The sequence below is a fragment of the Phaseolus vulgaris genome, chromosome 4 (genome assembly GCF_051622355.1).
Source record: "Phaseolus vulgaris cultivar YP4 chromosome 4, ASM5162235v1, whole genome shotgun sequence".
Classification (NCBI taxonomy): domain Eukaryota; kingdom Viridiplantae; phylum Streptophyta; class Magnoliopsida; order Fabales; family Fabaceae; genus Phaseolus; species Phaseolus vulgaris.
Window position 1 is genome coordinate 12,720,245 of NC_143501.1, and position 19,043 is coordinate 12,739,287.

The 19,043-nt window shown below is 34.4% G+C and overlaps 2 protein-coding genes across 2 annotated transcripts; both read right to left on the bottom strand.

Moving 5' to 3' along the window:
• Nucleotides 1–762: 762 nt before the first annotated feature.
• Nucleotides 763–5,389, bottom strand: LOC137837269 (signal recognition particle 19 kDa protein). The gene is made up of 3 exons (XM_068646229.1): nucleotides 4,987–5,389; nucleotides 4,813–4,912; nucleotides 763–1,008 (listed from the first exon to the last, which is right to left on the bottom strand). The coding sequence occupies exons 1-3, from the start codon at nucleotides 5,164–5,166 to the stop codon at nucleotides 875–877; spliced, it is 414 nt and encodes a 137-aa protein (XP_068502330.1). The 5' UTR covers nucleotides 5,167–5,389; the 3' UTR covers nucleotides 763–874.
• An 11,168-nt stretch (nucleotides 5,390–16,557) lies between these two features.
• Nucleotides 16,558–18,821, bottom strand: LOC137838289 (uncharacterized; the record flags this gene model as incomplete). Its single annotated transcript, XM_090300948.1, has 4 exons — nucleotides 16,558–16,769; nucleotides 16,811–16,919; nucleotides 16,998–17,394; nucleotides 17,491–18,821. Coding segments are annotated over 4 exons (2,049 nt in total), but the record flags the coding sequence as incomplete, so codon positions are not given.
• Nucleotides 18,822–19,043: the final 222 nt, after the last annotated feature.

A 19,043-nucleotide genomic window follows, 5' to 3' on the forward strand; every position in this document is an offset into this window, starting at 1 on the left:
CGTTAACCCGCTTTGGCCTGTCCCGCATAACCCACAACCCATGCAGGTAACAACGGAGCGGAGCAAGTTTACCTGCTAGCCCGCGTAAATAAAAAAATAATTATTTTTTTTTGTAAAAAATAATCATATCCCATTCATCCATTATTACAGTGTGACTTTTTTTTGTTTTATTTAAAAAAAATGAATTTAATGTACTAAGAAAATTCATGTTTTATTTTAATCATCTAAAGAAGTTAGTATTAAGAGTGACAGTGGATTTAATTTTAAGTTAAGTCTTATATTTAAATTTGTTAATAAAAAAATAATATAAAGAAGAGATTTCAATAAGATAGTTAAAAAATTAGTCATTTTCATTAAAATATTTTGTAACAAAACTTTACTAAGATACTCTTATACATTTATGTATATATAGAAAAAAATAAATGCAAAAGAAAACTTTAATTATTTTTAATTAAGCCTTCTAACAAGTCCTATACTTGAATTTATATTTTTATTTAAATTAAATGATTTGAAACACGGATAAAATTTTAATTTTTCAGTGGTAAGAATAATTATTTTTATAATTAATGAAATTTTAATTTTTGAAAAACAAAGTTTTCTTATACGGGCTGGCCCGCGGGTTATTTCTTATGCAGAATAGACTAGTGAAATGGGATCGCATTCCTAGCGCGGGCCAGGCCAAATGCGAGACGGTTAGCCCGCATTGTCACCTCTATCCCACCCCACCCAAAAGAAGGCTTGAAAAAATTGTCCAATAAGCAATTGTGCTAAAGTTTGTAACTTGTTCGGTTGGAAATTTTGTAACTTGTTCATATTATAGAAAGTACATCTGACAAGACACTCAAACATGTACAACAACGTTTCAAAACACAAATTATCTCCTCTTTTTCCCACCCTTTCCAGATTTGTTGGAAGGTGCAGTAGTTGACGTTGATGCAGTCTCTTGCTTCTTGGTCCTTCCATGATGCCTAGGCACCATCTCTGCAACCCGTAACATTAGTTGCTTTCCTGCAAAACAAACACGCCAAAAATGAAAACATAAGATTTCTAGTAGTCATTTTCTCATCAATTTGACAAGTCATGTTCACAACCAAAAAGATAAAACAACGAAATTGCTTTTGTAATGTCAGAGACATTAAGGTTAAAAAAAAGTAACAGTTTCCAAACACGTAATAAATAAAAGATATCATCATTATTCATTAACATCATCCAAAAACAGTAAAACCAGAAATGAAGCAGTAAAAGCAGTTAACAGAGATTGGATAAGGAAACTAGAATATGAAATAGACTTAAACGAGAACATAGGGCTCCTTAACTTCTGCCAGCTCGCCCACTCAATAATGTCAAACTCAAGGATCGCTGGAGGATCCGATGGGGGCCATAAGTTTGTAACTCGAGTTGCAAGAATATGAAAATAAATCATAAATATTAAGATCTCATACATAGCACAACTAAGGATAGGATCACATGTCATAAGATTACTCGTAATAACTAACAAATTCATAATTATTTAACATAAACAAACTATCCAAGGAAATCATTCATATTAAAATCAGGATAGTCATTCTCCTCTACGTGATCTTCATCTTCATCACTCCTCCACGTACACCATTATAAGCAATTGGAGGAACCTCCAAATTATCCATAGGTGCAGCACCATTAACTTCTTCTCCAACTTCAGCTAATCTGAATTTGCTTCATTCTCCTCCACAATTCATTCATCAACAAAAGCAAGATCACCAGTGTTATAGTCATTTTTTCTCATTGTCCTAAACAATAAACAATTTATTTTCTTATTGTGGACCTAAATAATTATAAAATTAATTAACACATACAAGCCTACTAGGTGGTATAGATAAATGATTATAAAATCAATTTCATAAACTCAAATTCCTACACTCTAAAAGTCACTCCAATTTCGCTCACAACTGGACCAACAACAAGTCAAACTCAATACTCTAATAGGAAACCTTTAGTAAATTAGAAAATCAAGCAAGTGAAAAGTAACTAGCTATTATTAACTTTTAGTAACTCCATTGAAGAGTCTTAGTATCTTCTCTATAGCACTATCCATTTGCTCATAAATAAATCCCATGGTTGGCTTCTCATCTGAATCCACCATGCACAACACCTGGGGAAAAGCACCCCTCATGCAATTCAAAATATTTTTCCAAAATCCATTACCCAATATCAAATTTCTACAAGCGCTCCATCTCTAGTTTATACACATTGACTAGATTGTCACTCCTACGATGTGAACATCCTAATACGTGATCCCTTATTTACATTCAACCATCCCAAAGTCAAATAAGTAGCAAAACAAGTGTTGGTTGGTCATGCCAAATCTATTCCTTTAGCAAATTTGTGCAGTAAGAAATAAGACTAGTTCTTGAACAGATGCAGGTTGTGAACTTTTTTACCACTTGTTATTGTCTCTTGATGGAGTGTACTTTCTTCTCGAAATTTTCCAACATTAAATCAATACAATGAGTTGCACAAAATGTCCAATATAACTCCTTTTTGCGTCCTTGTAATTTTTATTGCACTATAAGTTACAATTTGGATCACATTCTCTTCCCCCAACCTCCTCAACAACATCATCTATCATCTTGAAAAAAAAATAGTTGTCTTACATAATGGGAAAAACATAAATAGACTTCAAAAGGATAGTCCCCTTAATTACCACAAATTATCGATCCATCCATCTATCATTATTGTGCATCCATTTTTCTTCCAAAAGTGTTTAAGTTCTTCCAAAAGTTGATTGATCCTCAATCAATTGCTTCAAATAATTCACCCTAATCTCTTGATGTGATGGTGGCTTAATTTCAGTACCATGTTTGACAACGAACTCAAACATCCTTTTGAACTCTTTACTCTTTGCTATACTTTTTTTGAAAATGTCATTGTAGTACCTTGAATGCTCACTACCCTTTGCTTGACAATACTTGATGAAGTATAACTCTCTTCTTCCTGCCTTAGTCTTTCCACCATCCTTTATATCACCCATACTACTCCCCCCTTCAAATTCTTTGAATTTTGGCTTTTTAATCAAATTTTGCTATGGTTGATAAACAACACCCAACATTAATTTTTTAACATCTTCAAGAACTACTACACATGCTCCGATATCATTTGAAGTTCCAACTAAATGATGTTTCCATTGATAAATTCCTCATGTTAATACTTTCTCACAATATTTACACTTCACATTTCTTGCGTTCCCATCAATTGAAATGCAATGACTCCACGAAGCATCAATCCTTGATCCAATACCACTTCCTCTACTAGATGAATGACTTTAACCACTCTAATGCCATTTTTTTTCTTCAAATTCTAACCATAACAAAACACTCTCCAAGTCTACATGGCAGAAAGAACAAAAGAAAAACTACAGAACAAAGTAGAGTTGAAGACGAAGGTAGTGTTGATGATTTTTATCGAGTGTTAGAGATGGTAATGTGAACCTTGTCGACGGTGATGCAAGCATCAACGACAACAATGTGAATGTTGTGATGGCCAAAATGACAATGGTGATGGGGTGTCATCAATCATGAGTGTAGTCTAGTAGAGTTGTTTGTTTCTTATTTGTGATTGGAAACCTAGGGGAAAAGAGGGTCATCTTTTTTAATGTTTTAAACCCAAATCCCAGCCTGCACAATTGGATTAACATGGTGCATGATCTGCCGATTTCCCAAGCAAAAGCATGATCTCCCAATGATTTGTGATTTTTCTGATCTGTTGTGCACATAAGCTCGATGTTTTCTCATTTACTTGCAGGATACGATTTTGCAAGTATACTTGCAATTTTGACAATATTCTGCTCACTCACTCCTTCATGACTCATTTGTTCTTCCTAGAATAGGCCCTCCATACCTTAGTCGAGCTAATTATTGGTCCATCAACTGCCCCATAATTAACCAACTTCGACTTTATCATTAATATCATATATCATTAACAACTTTTATATGATTTACCACCTTATCTAATCCGGATTTTAGGTCTAATATTAATATAAAATAGAAGTCCAGTGATCGGTAACAAACAAGCATAAGCAGTTCTTGCTGGGTGTTACAAAATGATCAATCACTTGTGAGTTTGCCTTGTAATTCACGAAACAAATATGTGCACAATTGGGCAACGCCTTGGTGAATAAGCTTGCAGACTAAACCAACAATACAATTTTACAAATTTGTTTGAAAGGAGAAATTTTTTCTCTAGATTTAAATTCTTTCTTTCAGGGCATGCGATTCTAGCTGCTAGCAGGGCAGGGTTTTTCACAACCATCGACTTTTATGTGCTGGTTAATTATCATTTGGTATATTCTGTGAGAAGGTGGAGGACTGACACCATTTCATTTTAGATGGCATTATGCATTTGTTGTACTATTAGGGCTGTTCGTAGCTTAGTTCAAGAGGAAAAACTAACTGGAATAAAGTGAACTAAAAACTAGTTCTAAAAAACTAAACTGAACCATTTATTTTCAATCCTAAATTGAACTAAACTGTTCATAAGTTTAGCGAACTAATTCTAATTAAAAAACTAAACTGAATTATTACAAGTTCAAGAACTTTGCTTTTTCTTGTACTATTCATAAAAAAACTATCAAATTTTAATGCTTCGAGGTGAGTATATTTCTGTAGTTCTAATATAAGCAACAGCTAACAGTTCATAACGCTAGTAATCATATTTAAGGATGTAAAAGACATGGAATACATATAAAGATGAATGAATAGAGACTATGATTATATGATATATGCTTCTTCATATTTGAGAATGCTTTTTAATACGGGGTGAAATATTAAATCTTACTTGACGCAATGGAGGGATTATTGAGTGTCCCATCCTCCTTCTTCAGCAACACCCTCACGCGCCCTCTTTGCATGAAATCGCGAGGGTACGCCTTGTCTATCTGCAATTTTCTATGCATTAATAAATTTCGCAGTGGTTAAACAGAGATGAGTAAAAAATACAAAATTAACGAACCTCAATTGCAAAAGGAAGCTTGAGATAGCTACAGCAATCACCGATTTCAGCACAAGTAGGGTTTTCGCAAGCATTGGCGACCGCGATGCGTCTTCCTTCTGCCATCGTTTTTTTGGAGTTGATGTAAACAGGATACATCACAATCCACTTTTTTATGCTGGGCAACTCGCTAGCATCCATGGTTTGCAGAATCGCGAAATCTAACTCTGAACACTGATTATTTGCTTTGCTTCTTCGATCGCACCCTCCCAAATTAGAAGAAGGAATATAGAAGGTGACGAATAGAAGGGAATTTCTTACTGCAAGCCACAATTATGTAAATCCCAAAAATACCCAAATCGTTTTTTTATTATTTTTATTTTGGATTGAGGAATCTAGGTGGAATGACAATGTTCCACATCTATATTTTCGGTCTTGCATTGAACTTATTGGTCATGCATGATAAATGTGAGTTGATTTTATTTTATGGATGTATGGATCACTTTACATAGAAAATTATTTTTATAAATTAATGAAATGTAATTTTTTTTTATTAAATTAGTTTATTTTCTTCTTTAGATGAATTAGGTAAATGGTTTCACATTATTATTTTTATGACACATGCGTAATAAGATATGAGTTAAAAATTATTATGATACTTTTTTTTTCAATAAAATTTGGATTATAAATTGACTAATAAAATATTTTATTAATGTTTTTTAAGGTAATACCTGGAGAGATATGATTATTATTATAATATAAAATAATATATATATATATATATATAATATTATATTTAACTTTTATTATAGAAAAGACTAAGATTTGACTATTGCATTTAATGAGTATTAAAATCTAAACAATCTATGTAGAAAGACAAAAAAAATACTATTAAATATTAAAAAATTATTATCGAATTTCATGAAAGTGTTATGAATTAGGAATTGAGGGGCGAACTACAGGTTATGCAGGGTAGACCTAAACGTGCCAGCAAGTTGAAATAGGTAGTATGCATCGCGTTTTTTCTTAACGGGTTGCGCGCTAGCCCATAGTGCCCGTCCCGCATTACCATTTCTATAATTTGAAAACTTTATGAATTAGAGAATCTAAAATATAAAAAATTGGATTTTATGCATTCTTGATTATGCAGTATGAAATACAAATTGTATTTTGGATTGTACAATCCACAATAGAATCTTATATTCCGTATTTCACTATCTGGAATACTTTTCTAGATCCTTGAATATGTTCTGGATTGTACAATCCAAAAACTAATTCTCAATTCTAAAAAAAACTTCCATATTGTAATGCATTCTAGATTATACCGTCTGTAAGGTGTTTTTGGATCTAAAATTACCTTCGAAATTGTACAATCCATAATGTATCATGTTAGACGGTACAATCTAAAAGGTATTTTTAAATTCAAAATGAAAAGTTACATTCCAAAATGCATAATCCATAATACATATTTTATATTCAATATTGTATAATCCAAAATACAATATAAAATTTGTATTCTGGATTACACAATCCAAAATGTAAATGTTATATTTCAAATTGGAATGTATTCTGGATTTGGGGGCTTGATAACTTTGCAGATGTCTATGACTCACTTCTTAGTCTCAAATCCAATGAAAAGACTTATGGGAGGATTAAGCCCTGACATTTGAATTTTATCATCCCCATCCTCTTCTTGGCTCCCAGGCAACGGTTCTGCACCATTACATGCCATTCCAAGAACCTCGAGCATGTCTTTCGCACACCCCCTTTCATGACCTCCTCGACCACGCATCTTCAACAACGACAACGACACCTAGCTCATGCAGTGCAAAATCGCCACTATCAAGTTTATCACACGCACTATCAAACATGTCATGTCTCACTGGGTTAACCGCTCCATCAAGAATCACTTGTGGTGCATCATGGACAAAGCAGAGAAAAAGAACAAAGGTTTTTTTTTATTAAGGATACAATGGTAATTGCACCATCCCCATGAGGTATAGGAAGAAAGCCCCCAAAGAGAAACCACAATATTGTTGGCCAAATCCGCTCAACATCTTCTGGGCCAAAAGCTCATAAGTTAAATATTTTGTACTTGGATCTGCACCCCAATATTTTTCTTCCTGCACCCATCAAAAACATGAAATGACAAAAATAGCCTTGGGAGATTTTAAATAAACCCTTATGCAACGCTTCCCTCCCTCTTTTCTGCATCTTTTCTTCACATTGTTCTAGTGAGCATTCTTTGTGATTATGGTGCACTTTCAATGGACATACACAAACTTCTATGGATTTTGATTGTTTTTCGATGGTTGGTGGGAGGGCTTGGAGCCACTTTTCATCGGAGAAGAAAGGTAAGGTTTAGTTGTTTTTTTTTTACTTTTGGAATCCCTAATCTGGAATTTTTCTAGAAATGGTAAATTCGGAAGGCATTGGAAGAGTGCATACAATTTGAATTATGGAAATGGAATTTTGTAACATGTTTCTGGAGTAGGCTTTATGGAACTGCTTTTTAGAATGAACTTTCTGGAATAGGCTTCCATATTTGGAATTCCATAATCCTATTCTGAAAAGGCCATTTTGGAAAGCATTTATGGAAATCCTATTCCAGAAACACTGTTTTGAATGAGGGCCTGATTTTGTGTAATAAAGTGTTTTGTGTTAGTTGGAATGATGTATGTGCAAATAAACATGGTGAGAACTAAGGGAGGAGGTATATAGGAAAACCGTGTACGATCAACAACATTGGTTAGAAGAAGAATATGCGGTGATGAAGATGGACAACATATTGAACATGGACCTGAAGAAGCCCAACCCCACGTGGAAGGTGAAGCCCAACCCAATATGGAGGATGAATTATCCTGGAGGGAGTTGACCATCACATTGGATGATGTGTAAAATTTGTTGCATTTCCCGATTATCGAGAAACTCTACACCTACCTGAGCTTAGATGTTGTTGTGGCAACATATTTGCTGGTAAAGCCACTTAGTGTTTATCGTGGAGCAGTAGATGTTGAGACAACGCATTGTCGGGGTGGTCACGTCATTTAAGTTGGTCAAGGGTGGTCTATGAGGATGCATACATACAACAATAGACAATGGACAGTGGTTGCTAGAGCATATTTGTTCCACCTCTTTGGTTGCACCATCTTTGCAGATAAGAGTGTTACATCAGTTAGTGTGTCTTACATGGGATTCTTCATAAATTTGAGGCACACTAGGGATACTCATGGGCGGGAGCTACTTTGACCTACTTGTAAGAGTAGTTGGAAGATGCTAGTTATGCAAATACAAGGCAACTAGTTGGGTATGTGATGGAACCTTGAGAGATAGAGCAACCACTGAGCTAGCCCAACCTTCAGAAGGATGACCAAGAGCATGACACAAGACCCAAGGCTAGGTCAGGATCAATACATAGCTAGTGCTTCAAAGCCTATTATTCCTTAGAGGATTACTAGGAGCAAATCTACATAATTGGAGTTGAGCATCAACTGGTTTCATTATTTTTAATGTCAGTAGATTAGGGTGTACTTAATATAAATTGGGCTTGTGCCAAGCCCATCTTTCACTCCATGTGTCTCCCTAGGTTTTAAAGTTAACCTACCTTTTGGAAGCACTCATAAATGGTGCGGCATTCCAAGGCTTAACCTAGCTTCTAGAAGCCTTGGAAATGCCGCCCCCTTCCCCCTCTCTCCCTCTTGTTTCCCAAGGCACTCTCTCTTATAAATAGAGTGTCTTGCCTTTTGTATTGACACATTTATAGTAAGAAAACTCTGCTTGAGTGATTTGTGAGTAACTTAAAGTTTTGGGTCTTATCTTGAGAGAGCATACTCCAAGTGGCGACTCTTCACCACTCATCTTGGAACCTCCCACCATTCCAAGTGGCTTGATGCTATCTCCACTGCCATCTCCTTCATAAGCTTTCTTTCTTTTCATCCTTTCCCTTTTATTCCTTACGACCCTTTCCATTTCCTTTCTTTTTATTTCGGTCATTGCTCATTCGTTATTGTCTTTTTGTTCCTTAAATTTCACAATCATCATCTTCACCTTAATCTTGTGTTTTTCTCTTTGCTCTATAGAAGAAAATACTCACACTTACCTAACCACTTGGTTAAGTTTGTGTCCAGTGGCAATCTTCTTTGAGTTTCACCATATTCCGCTAATCAAAATCATAATCCAAAGTGAAACTTCTAAAATATTCGTAAATCTAAAATCAATTCACATCATGTGGTAATTAAAGCATGGTTTATTTGTGCTTAATTGTTTCTAAGTGATTTTCTACTTTAAAACTCCATCACATTTCAATTATGCCTTTATCTTCCAACAATTTCATTTTCGCTTTTCAATTCAGTCATTAAAGTCCTTGTCATTTACAATTCTAGTGTTTATTCATTAAGCAATTTAAATTCTATTTTTGAATTATTTGTGTCATTTTTTTTACCTTATCTATTTTGCTTGAGTCTTTTTTTTCTTAGTGTTCTAGGAGTCTTACACCCATTCTACTTATTTTGACTTTAAGAGTGAAGAACTAAAAACAATTAGAATTTGTTTGATTAGTAGTTGATTTAGTTTCAAACAAAGAATTCAAGTGATCATATGAATTGAATCCCAAACCATTTACGAAAATTGAAAGTGAATTAAAAATATGCATGCCAAAAATATAGAAATTTTTAATCCATAAAACAAAAACAAAGACAAAAACAAATTGAGTGCAATTCACATTTCAAAGTTCAAATTGTTAAAAGAGGATTATTTTTGTGTGGCAAATTATTTGCATATATTTTGGAATTTAATCCTTCTTGCTTTTAAAATTTCTAAGAACATTAAACCTTCATAGTTAAAAGTTTAAGTAAGTGTCTTTGAGTCTTAAACGTGCTTTTATTGGTTGTCTTGTTTAAAGTTTTGTCATCATCTTAATTCCATTTTGGTTTAGCTTTCTTTCTTTCAAATTTTCTTTAAGTTTTGTTGGAGTCCTTGTCTGAGTGAGTGATAAGAGTTTTAATCTCTTTCACTTGAAGTCTTGCTCCCAAGTGTAGACCCTTTGGCAAAATTGAACAATCATTTTTTGAATGCACTTCACCTTTTTCATCATTTTTCTAAAGTTGAGTGATACACATGAGTGAGTGCAATAATTATTATTAAAACTAATTGTTTGAATTTTCTTGTGCAAAATTATGGCTCTCTTATCTTTAGGAGAATCTTCCAAACCACCTTCGCCTCAAAAGGCACACCTTTTAGTGGAATTTGAAAAGACCAAGAGAAGTTTGGCTCAAAAGGAAGAAGACATGAGACAACTAGTAGAAAGGATGCAAAGACTAGAAGATACCCAAGAAAGACAAGCCAGGGAAAGGAGGTGGGAGCCTAGAAGAGCTACAAGGTACCACATGCACTATGGAAGTCAAGAAGAAGGAGAAGAAGGAGAAGAAGAAGAAGAAGATTAGAGAGTGCAAAACTTTGAAGCTAGGTGTCATCACGTCAACCTCAACTACCAAAGAAGGCCATTCTTTTTATTAAATTACCTAGTTTTAATGGGGAAAGTGACCCAAACTTGTATCTAGGATAGGAAACTAAGGAAGATCAGATTTTTAATGTCTATGACGTAGAAGAGGACCAAAAGTTTAGCTTCCCTAGAATTTCAAGACTATGTCATGCAGTGGTGATATCAAACTATACTGGACATTGGTTTGAACAAGAGGTCAATCATGGTCTCTTGGTGTGAGTTAAAGGAATGTATGCGCGCACAGTTTGCTCCTCTTTATTATAGGAAGGAACTCTTGTTAAAGCTCCAACGACTTCACCAAAGACCTAGGACAGTAGATGAGTATTTCAAAGACTTAAAAACTACTTTGACCAAAATTAATATGCATGATAATGATAAGTTAAAGATGGCTAGGTTTGTGAGTGGTTTAAGGAGAGAAATTCAAGATATTGTATAATTATATGAGTATTCTCCTTTAAAAAATTGGTTCACCTAGTCATCAAGGTGGAATCACAAGTTTTGAAGAAAACTTCTTTAAAAAATGCTCATAATGATGGCTTCTATAATTCTTCTTGAAAGGACAAAAACAAAATTTTAACTAAAACTTTTCCTTCCAATTTCTTAAAGGAAACCACTTCCCAACATAGAGTTTCTAAAAATCACCCTTCCACCTCTACTCCTAAGTCACTCACCAAAATCTCAAGTAGAAAGTGCTTCAAATGTTTAGGTTTTGGGTACATAGTTATGAATTGTCCTACCAAAAGAACCATGATGGTCAAAGGGGGTTGTAGTAAGTGATCATAGTTCCCAATCCTCTAGGTCTAGCTCCCCTACCTCTTCAAAAAGCCCAAGTAAGGAAGAATATGAGAAACCATGTGAAGGTGATTTGTTAGTAGTAAGGCGCATGTTGGGGCAACTCCAAAAACCTTATGATGAAAGTCAAAGGAAAAATATTTTTCATACCTGGTGTCTTATTAAAGACATATTATGTTCCTTGATAGTAGATGGGGGTAGTTGTGCAAATATGGAAAGTACAAGAATGGTGGAGAAACTTGGATTACCCACCCTCTCATACAAAGCCCTATAAACTACAATGGCTTAGTGAAGAGGGAGAATTGGTTGTTAATAAACAAGTCCTCATATCTTTATCCATTGGAAAATATAAGGATGAGGTCTTGTATGATGTTGTGCCTATGGAAGCAACCTATATTCTATTAGGAAGGCCATGACAATATATAAGAAAAAATTTACATGATGGCCTTTGATAGCTGTCGTTTTGCTGTGAAATTAATATGATTCTAGCGTAGACTTGTCTAACACTAAAAAGATGATAGTATAATTGTGAACAAATGTCCCCAAGTCGTCTCCCAACGAATCCAATAGTAAAATCAGTTGATCAGGGTTTAAAATCTATCTGCAAACAATAAAAGTTAGCAATAACAATAAAGATAAAAAAAATGGGATTTAAGATAGTTGTGCAGAAAATATAAAAAAGATTAAAATAGCAAATAAAAAGCGGTTGATCCCAAGTTCTTCCACCATTGAATTCTTCACAGGTTCTCTAAAGATTAATCTTTTCTCAATCCTGCAACAGAGCTAAACCAGATTGAACATGCGCCAATCTAATTCAACTGAAACTCACAAGTAAAACATGCGTCTACTGGTTTAATCAATACCCACTTTGTTCCATGCGTATACTCCATGGGAATGCTTACCTCCTCTCCCTTGAATCATGCGTTCAAGAAATTAATTAGAACAATGCGAACTAACTAAGAAACCAAAGTTTAAGATAAGGAAGACTCTCAATCATGCGTTCAAGTACAACCTCTCACAAAAACTAGTTTTCCAGGAGATTAGACAATAAAAACAATTGCTATAAAGAATTAAAAATCGAAACTTTTATTGAACAAAACCTCAGAACTCAATGGGGAATTACAAAAGAATCAACCAAAAAGGTTTAGCCTTCCATGCGGAGGCAAAACAAAAGAATTACTAAGAAGAAAATAAACTAAGAAAACCCTATGAAGCTCTCCCTTTTCTCCTTTATGCTTGTCTCCTTTTATAGGCTTTTCTGCTCCAAGGATCTTGAGAGAATATTGTAGTTTATATTTTGTTAACCATTTCCAAGTTTCTTTCTTTCCAGAATTCTTGTATTTTGCAGAAGATTTGCTTCCAATTCTGTTTCTGAGATATTGTAGATTTTATTTTCTCTTTCTTCTCCTCAAAATTTGTTTTCTGTTTTGGTTCAAGAAGCAACTTGGACTTTTGCATATTTGGCCCATTCACAAAGGTAGATGCTTCCTCTGGATAATTTACTCTAAAAACACAAAATTAACAATAATAATAGTTAAGGCCCAAATAAACCCAATTATAAGAATATTAATTAAAACAATGGATTTATTTATTATTATAGTCCAATAATCTATGAATAAGGCTAGTGAGTGTGAATAAATATATGCTCATCAGCCTTACTAATAAAATCTCTTTTTATTCCAAGGGCATGAGGTCTACAATCTCTCACTCCAAAAGAGGTGAATGAAGACCAACTAAAAATGAAAGAGAAGAGAGAAAATGAAAAGAAAGAAAAAATTAAAATTTTAAAACGAGCCTTCTCATCTCCTCCAAAAAGGTCTAAAAGGTAATAATAGCTCGCAAGGCAGTTTTTATAGCTTATCCTAGGAAATTCTTAAAAATAAATTCAGCTCTAGATAGTTATAAATGCTTGGAACCTTTGTTAAAGGAATTTCAGGATGTGTTCCAAGAGCCTCCCCAAGGATTACCTCCTTTAAGAGGTATTAAACATCAAATTGATTTCATTCCTAAAGCTTCTTTGCCAAATAGACCTATATACATAACAAATCTAGACGAGACCAAGGAAATTCAAATCAAGTTGAGGCTTTATTAGATAAGAGTTGGGTCCAACACATCATGAGTCCTTTTGCTATGTTTTTCATTTTTGTCCCTAAAAAGGATGGGAGTTTGAGTATGTGTACAAATTTTCACACCATTAATAATATCACCATCAAATACAAGCATCACATCGCTAGACTAGATGACTTGTTAGATGAGTTACATGAGTCTCAAGTTTTCACCAAAATTGATCTTAAAAGCGAGTATAATTAAATATGGAATAAACCGAGAGATGAATGGAAAATCGCTTAAAAGACCAAGTTTGGATTGTATGAGTAGTTAGTCATGCCCTTTGGCTTAACAAATGCTCCAAGCACCTTCATGCGACTTATGCATCATTTCTTAAGACCTTTTATAGGCAAGTTTGTAGTAGTCTACTTTGATGACATTCTCATCTACAACTTGAACATATAAGACCACCAAGTGTTAGGAAGGTACTAGAACATTAGGAAGGTACTAGAAACCCTTAGGAAATATTTGTTGTATGTTAATCCTGAAAAATGTGTCATTGGCATTTACCATATTGAGTTCTAAGGGTTTGTAGTTAGCACTCAAGGGATGCAAGTAGATGAACAAAAGGTGGCAGCAATTAAGAATTGGCCTACACCCACCAATATCAGTGAAGTACGAAGCTTTCATGGGTTAGCTTGTTTAAATAGAAAATTAGTTAAACACTTCAGTACTATTGTTGCTCCTCTCAATGAAATAGCAAAGAAAGATGTAGTGTTCAAATAAAGCCACGAACAAGCTAAGACTTTTGAAGCTTTTAAAGAAATATTAACCAAGACACCCATCTTAACACTCTCTGACTTTACTAAGTCATTTAAGATTTAGTGTAATGCCTCTAATATAGGCATTGGGGCTGACCCGCACAAAAGAGAGGCAAAATTGTGTACTTATGTCAAACACCTATGTTTGAATACATTAAAAATATAGAAAGAGAAACCGGTCAATAATGTCTTTTCGAATTGGACTAAACTAGTTGAACCATCAATTCTTTCTCCATGTTTATTGTGGGAGTATGATGATATTTTACATATAGATATATTCATAGAAAACTTTGTGCACATTTACATACAAATATATTCGTATGTAATTATAATTCATTTTTTTATAATTGAAAGAACTGGAAATCAGTTCCACACTTGCATATACCGAAAGTCATTCCTTTTTTTAATAGAATTTATTCAAAGACAAATACTCATCAACATTAAAAGGCTGCAAGAACTGAATGATCATAGAGACCTTGATACATGCTATAGACTAACTCCCCCAAAAGTTTAGGGTATAAGGAGAAGGAGCAACATGACTATTAAGTCTTTAACAAAAGCTAATCATATAAAATAGCACAAATTATTGATAAGATCCTCCACAACCTATAGGTTTTAACCAACTTCCAATTCATATTCACTATTCAGACATCACTTCTAATTAAAATTTAATTGATATAGCTTTAAACCCTTATGAACTAGAAAAACACGGTGGTCCCACAAACATAAAAAGTGATGGAGCAAAGTAACAAAACGTAGCTAATGGTCCAAACGCATAATCTCCAAGCAAGAAATGTACCCCTACTCGTCCAAAACTTAATGATAAGCAGTACCAACCAAGTACCAAGCAAAATCAAACACCCACATGAATTAAAAGAAATAATGCAAGTGCAGAACAAAATCTAAAATAAAAACTAGGTGCTGGTGTATAATAGAACTTGAAAAAAAAAACTAGGTGCAGGTGCAATACTATGCTCCCTAACCAAAAAGCATTATCTAAGAATCACTAATCTTTTAATGTTAACTAGTATTAATAATTTGAATTAGGGTGTGCAGATTTATTGTGATCACCATTTACATGTTCTAAAGTTGAGTGGAACCACGAATGTTAGGTAGACAAGAAACAGAGAAGTCTATAACATAAAAATCAATACACCAAGTTTGAGTCATATACCATTATTATATTCCAATGAAATCTGAAAATCATTTTAAGTAATAAGGAAACTCTTGAAATGTATACTTTCCATTCCTTTCTTTAAACACCAACCTCCTAAGCTCCTGCATAATCAAGAAATATGCATCACACTAAAAGAGAGTCACAATAATCATTTTAGGATGCATTTCTTGTGCTCATGTGCCTATGCAGAGCTTATTTCTCATAATTATACAGTAGTTGAAAAAAAGGAATAAACAAATATGCTAACCAATTATGTGATTATACCTTGTCTCCCCTTCACTACCTCATGCCATTACAAGGTCCTTACAATATTTCAAGCTTTTTGCACAACAAGAAATCGGTGAAAGGAGAAACTAAACTGTAAATGCTAGAAAGAAATAAGAAATACAGCAGCAAACCAACCACGAAAGAAGAACTTGAACGCATGAACAAAATGAAGAAAGAACAAGTTACAAATTTGAAAGCATGTGAAGGCCCCAACATAAAGAAGAGCTACTGGATTTTAAGAAAAGGAAATAGAAACAAAGCACAATCTTACCAAATTCAAACCATTCAAACTGCAACTCGCCTCATCTTAAGCAACTTAGGGTTTTTAAAAGTGGTAGTTTGCAAAAATTGGCAGTGTTGTGGAATTGGAGATTCAAACTCAGCTCAAGTTAACTTACCCTAAGTTAAGGAAATGAAATTTGAAGGTTAGGTTGGGGAAGTTTGGATTGCATGACTGGTTAGTCATGCCCTTTGGCTTAACCAATGCTCCAAGCACCTTCATACGACTTATACATCATGTCTTAAAACCTTTTATAGGCAAGTTTGTTGTAGGCTACTTTGATGACATCCTCATCTACAACTTGAACATATCAGACCATCAAGTGCTAGGAAGGTATTAGATCGTTAGGAAGGTAATAGAAACCCTTAAGAAAGATGTGTTACATGCTAATCCTGAAAAATGTGTCTTTGGCATATACCATATTGAGTTCTTAGGGTTTGTAGTTATCTCTCAAGGGATGCAAGTAGATGAACAAAAGGTGGCAACAATTAAGAATTGGCCTACACCCCAATGTAGTCAAACTCTTAACTCGTATGAGGATCGGGAAGGAGCTAAAAGATTGTAACTCGAGGATCGTAACTCGACTCGTAAGAGTTACTAACATATGAAAAATAACATTCAATACATAACACAATTGGAAACAATTTCATAAATCATAAATTGTTCATACAAAAAACAACTAAGTTCACAAACATCTAATACAATTAAACTATCCAAGGAAATCCTTCATATTAATTGAAGGATAATCATCATTCTCTTCTACAAGATCTTCATTTTCATTAATGCTATCTATGCCATGACCTTCATCATCCGCAACAATTGGAGGAACCTCCAAATCATCCATAGGTTCAAGTTCTCCAACTTCATCCAAATCATCCATAAGTTCAACATCATTTGCTTCATTATCTTCCACTGTCCATTCTTCATCAGAGGCAAGATGTTAGGTCCATCAATGTTGTAGCTTTTTGTGTTCCTAACATCCTTCCTCTTCATCAATCTTGAATTAGCCATCACAAAGACTACGTCATTCATGGTCTTCTGGTGTAAACAGTTTCTTTTTTTCCTGTGGACCTAAATAATTGTAACATCATAAATTTATCCCTTCATAAATTTTAATTATAAAATGAACTCATAAATTTAAATACTTACCCTTTCAAATGCACTCCAATTGCGCTCGCACCCGGATGAACTACAAGTCAAACCCAAAACTCTAACTGCAAATCTTTGTAGTTCCGAAAGTGCATCACCATATTGTTCCCACCACTGTGCTGGAGTTTTTGTTTTGAGTGCACGTTGAGCTATTTCACTACCCAAAAATCCAGATTTGCTCTTGAAACCCTCAATTTGGGCATCAATCTTAGTTATCTCATCAATGTCTCCTCCCATCCTCTCTAAACATTCATACATTCCCCGTTTCACCTCATAATCAGCTTTAAAATCCGGATGATAATGCAATATGGGATTTAGATAATGGCCTGCAGCATGTAATGGCCTATGCAATTGGTTGTCCCATCTTTGATCAATGATTTCCCAAAGTGGAGTGTAACTAAGTAAGATAAAAGTAAATAAATATAGAAACAAAGTTTATATTTCTAAAAGAGATTAGGAATGAAATAAAAGTGAAAGGTAATTAGTTATTTACCTTTTACTAACTCCATTGAAGAGACTTTGTATCTTCTCTTTAGCAAGGTCCATCTCTTCATAAATAAAACCCATGGCTGGTTTTTCATCAGAATCCACCATGCACAATACCTTAATTAGGGGAAGAGCACCCCTCAAACAATTCAAAATATTTGACCAGAATCCCTTATTCAATACCAAATTTTCAACAAGTCTTCCATCTCTAGTCTTTACACACTGACTAGATTGCCACTCCTTAGATGTAAACATCCTAATCAGTGATTTCTTATTCTCATTTAAACATCCCAAAGTTAAATAAGAAGTGGCAAAACGAGTATTAGCCTGTCTTATTAAATCTATCCCTTCAGTATGTTTGTGCAACAAGCAAATAAGACTAGTTCTTGAATAGATGTAAGCTGTGATTTTCTTACCATTGGATATAGTCTTCTGATGGAGTGGTATTTTCTTCTCAAAATCTTCCAACATTAAATCAATGCAATGTGTTGCGCATGGTGTCCAATACAATTTGTTTCTCTTTTGCATTAAGAGATCTCCAACTGCTTTGTAATTTGCTGCATTATCAGTTACAATCTGCATCACATTATCTTCCCCAACCTCTTCAACAACATCATCCATCATCTTGAAAATTTTGTCAGCTGTCTTAGATATGTCAGAAGCATCAATTGACTTCAAAAAAACAATCCCCTTTGGACTATTTACAAGAAAATTAAGTATGGTTCTTCTCTTTCTGTCAGTCCACCCATCTGTCATTATTGTGCAACCATATTTTTTCCAACATAATCTATGTTCTTCCAATATTTGATTGGTTTTTTCAACCTGTTGCTTCAAATATTTCACCCTGATTTCATGGTATGATGGTGGCTTAATTCCAGGATCATGTTTGGCAATCATTTCAACCATTTTAGTGAACTCTTCACTCCTTGCTACATTAAAGGGAATAACATTGTTGTAGAAAAATAAAGCAATTTGTTGACATGTATCTTCCCTCTCACTTTTCTTGAAGATGGAATTGATAGTACTTTGACTTCCCTTTCTCTTGAAAATACTTGATGACTCAACCCCCACACTCTCTTCTTGAGAAGGTCTTTTTCTAAAATTTTCACAATCACTCACATTGTTTTCCAAGTCTACTCCGAACATAGATTTTTTGATTAAATTTTGCTGCAGCATAGAAACAGTACCCAACATTAAATTTTTAACTTCTTCTGGGATAGCAAAGCATGCTCTATCATCTTTTGAAGTGCATGCAAGATGATGCTTTAGCCTATAGATACCCCCAGTTACAATCTTCTCACAATATTTACACTTCACGTTTCTTGATTTCCCATCCCATCAATAGAAATACAGTGATTCCATCCAGGGTCTTTTTTGACACTTCCTTTTTTTGTACTGTCCCCACCTCCTGAATCCATAGTAGAAGGCACTGTCTTGTAGAATAAAAAAATAGCACGGGGCTATGATGGAAAATGAGAGAGAAGAGATGAGGAGAACGTTCGCGAAGGCGGCGTCACGAGCAGGGGCAGAGGCGGCGGCGGCGGCGCAATCGGCGGTAAT

Excerpts from the sequence above, each read along its gene's own strand:
- LOC137837269 (XM_068646229.1), bottom strand. The coding sequence starts at position 5,166 with ATGGATGCTAGCGAGTTGCCCAGCATAAAAAAGTGGATTGTGATGTAT. Across the intron at positions 4,913-4,986 it reads AGCTTCCTTTTGCAATTGAG|ATAGACAAGGCGTACCCTCG; the intron begins GTTCGTTAATTT and ends AGAAAATTGCAG. Across the intron at positions 1,009-4,812 it reads TAATCCCTCCATTGCGTCAA|GAAAGCAACTAATGTTACGG; the intron begins GTAAGATTTAAT and ends TTTGTTTTGCAG.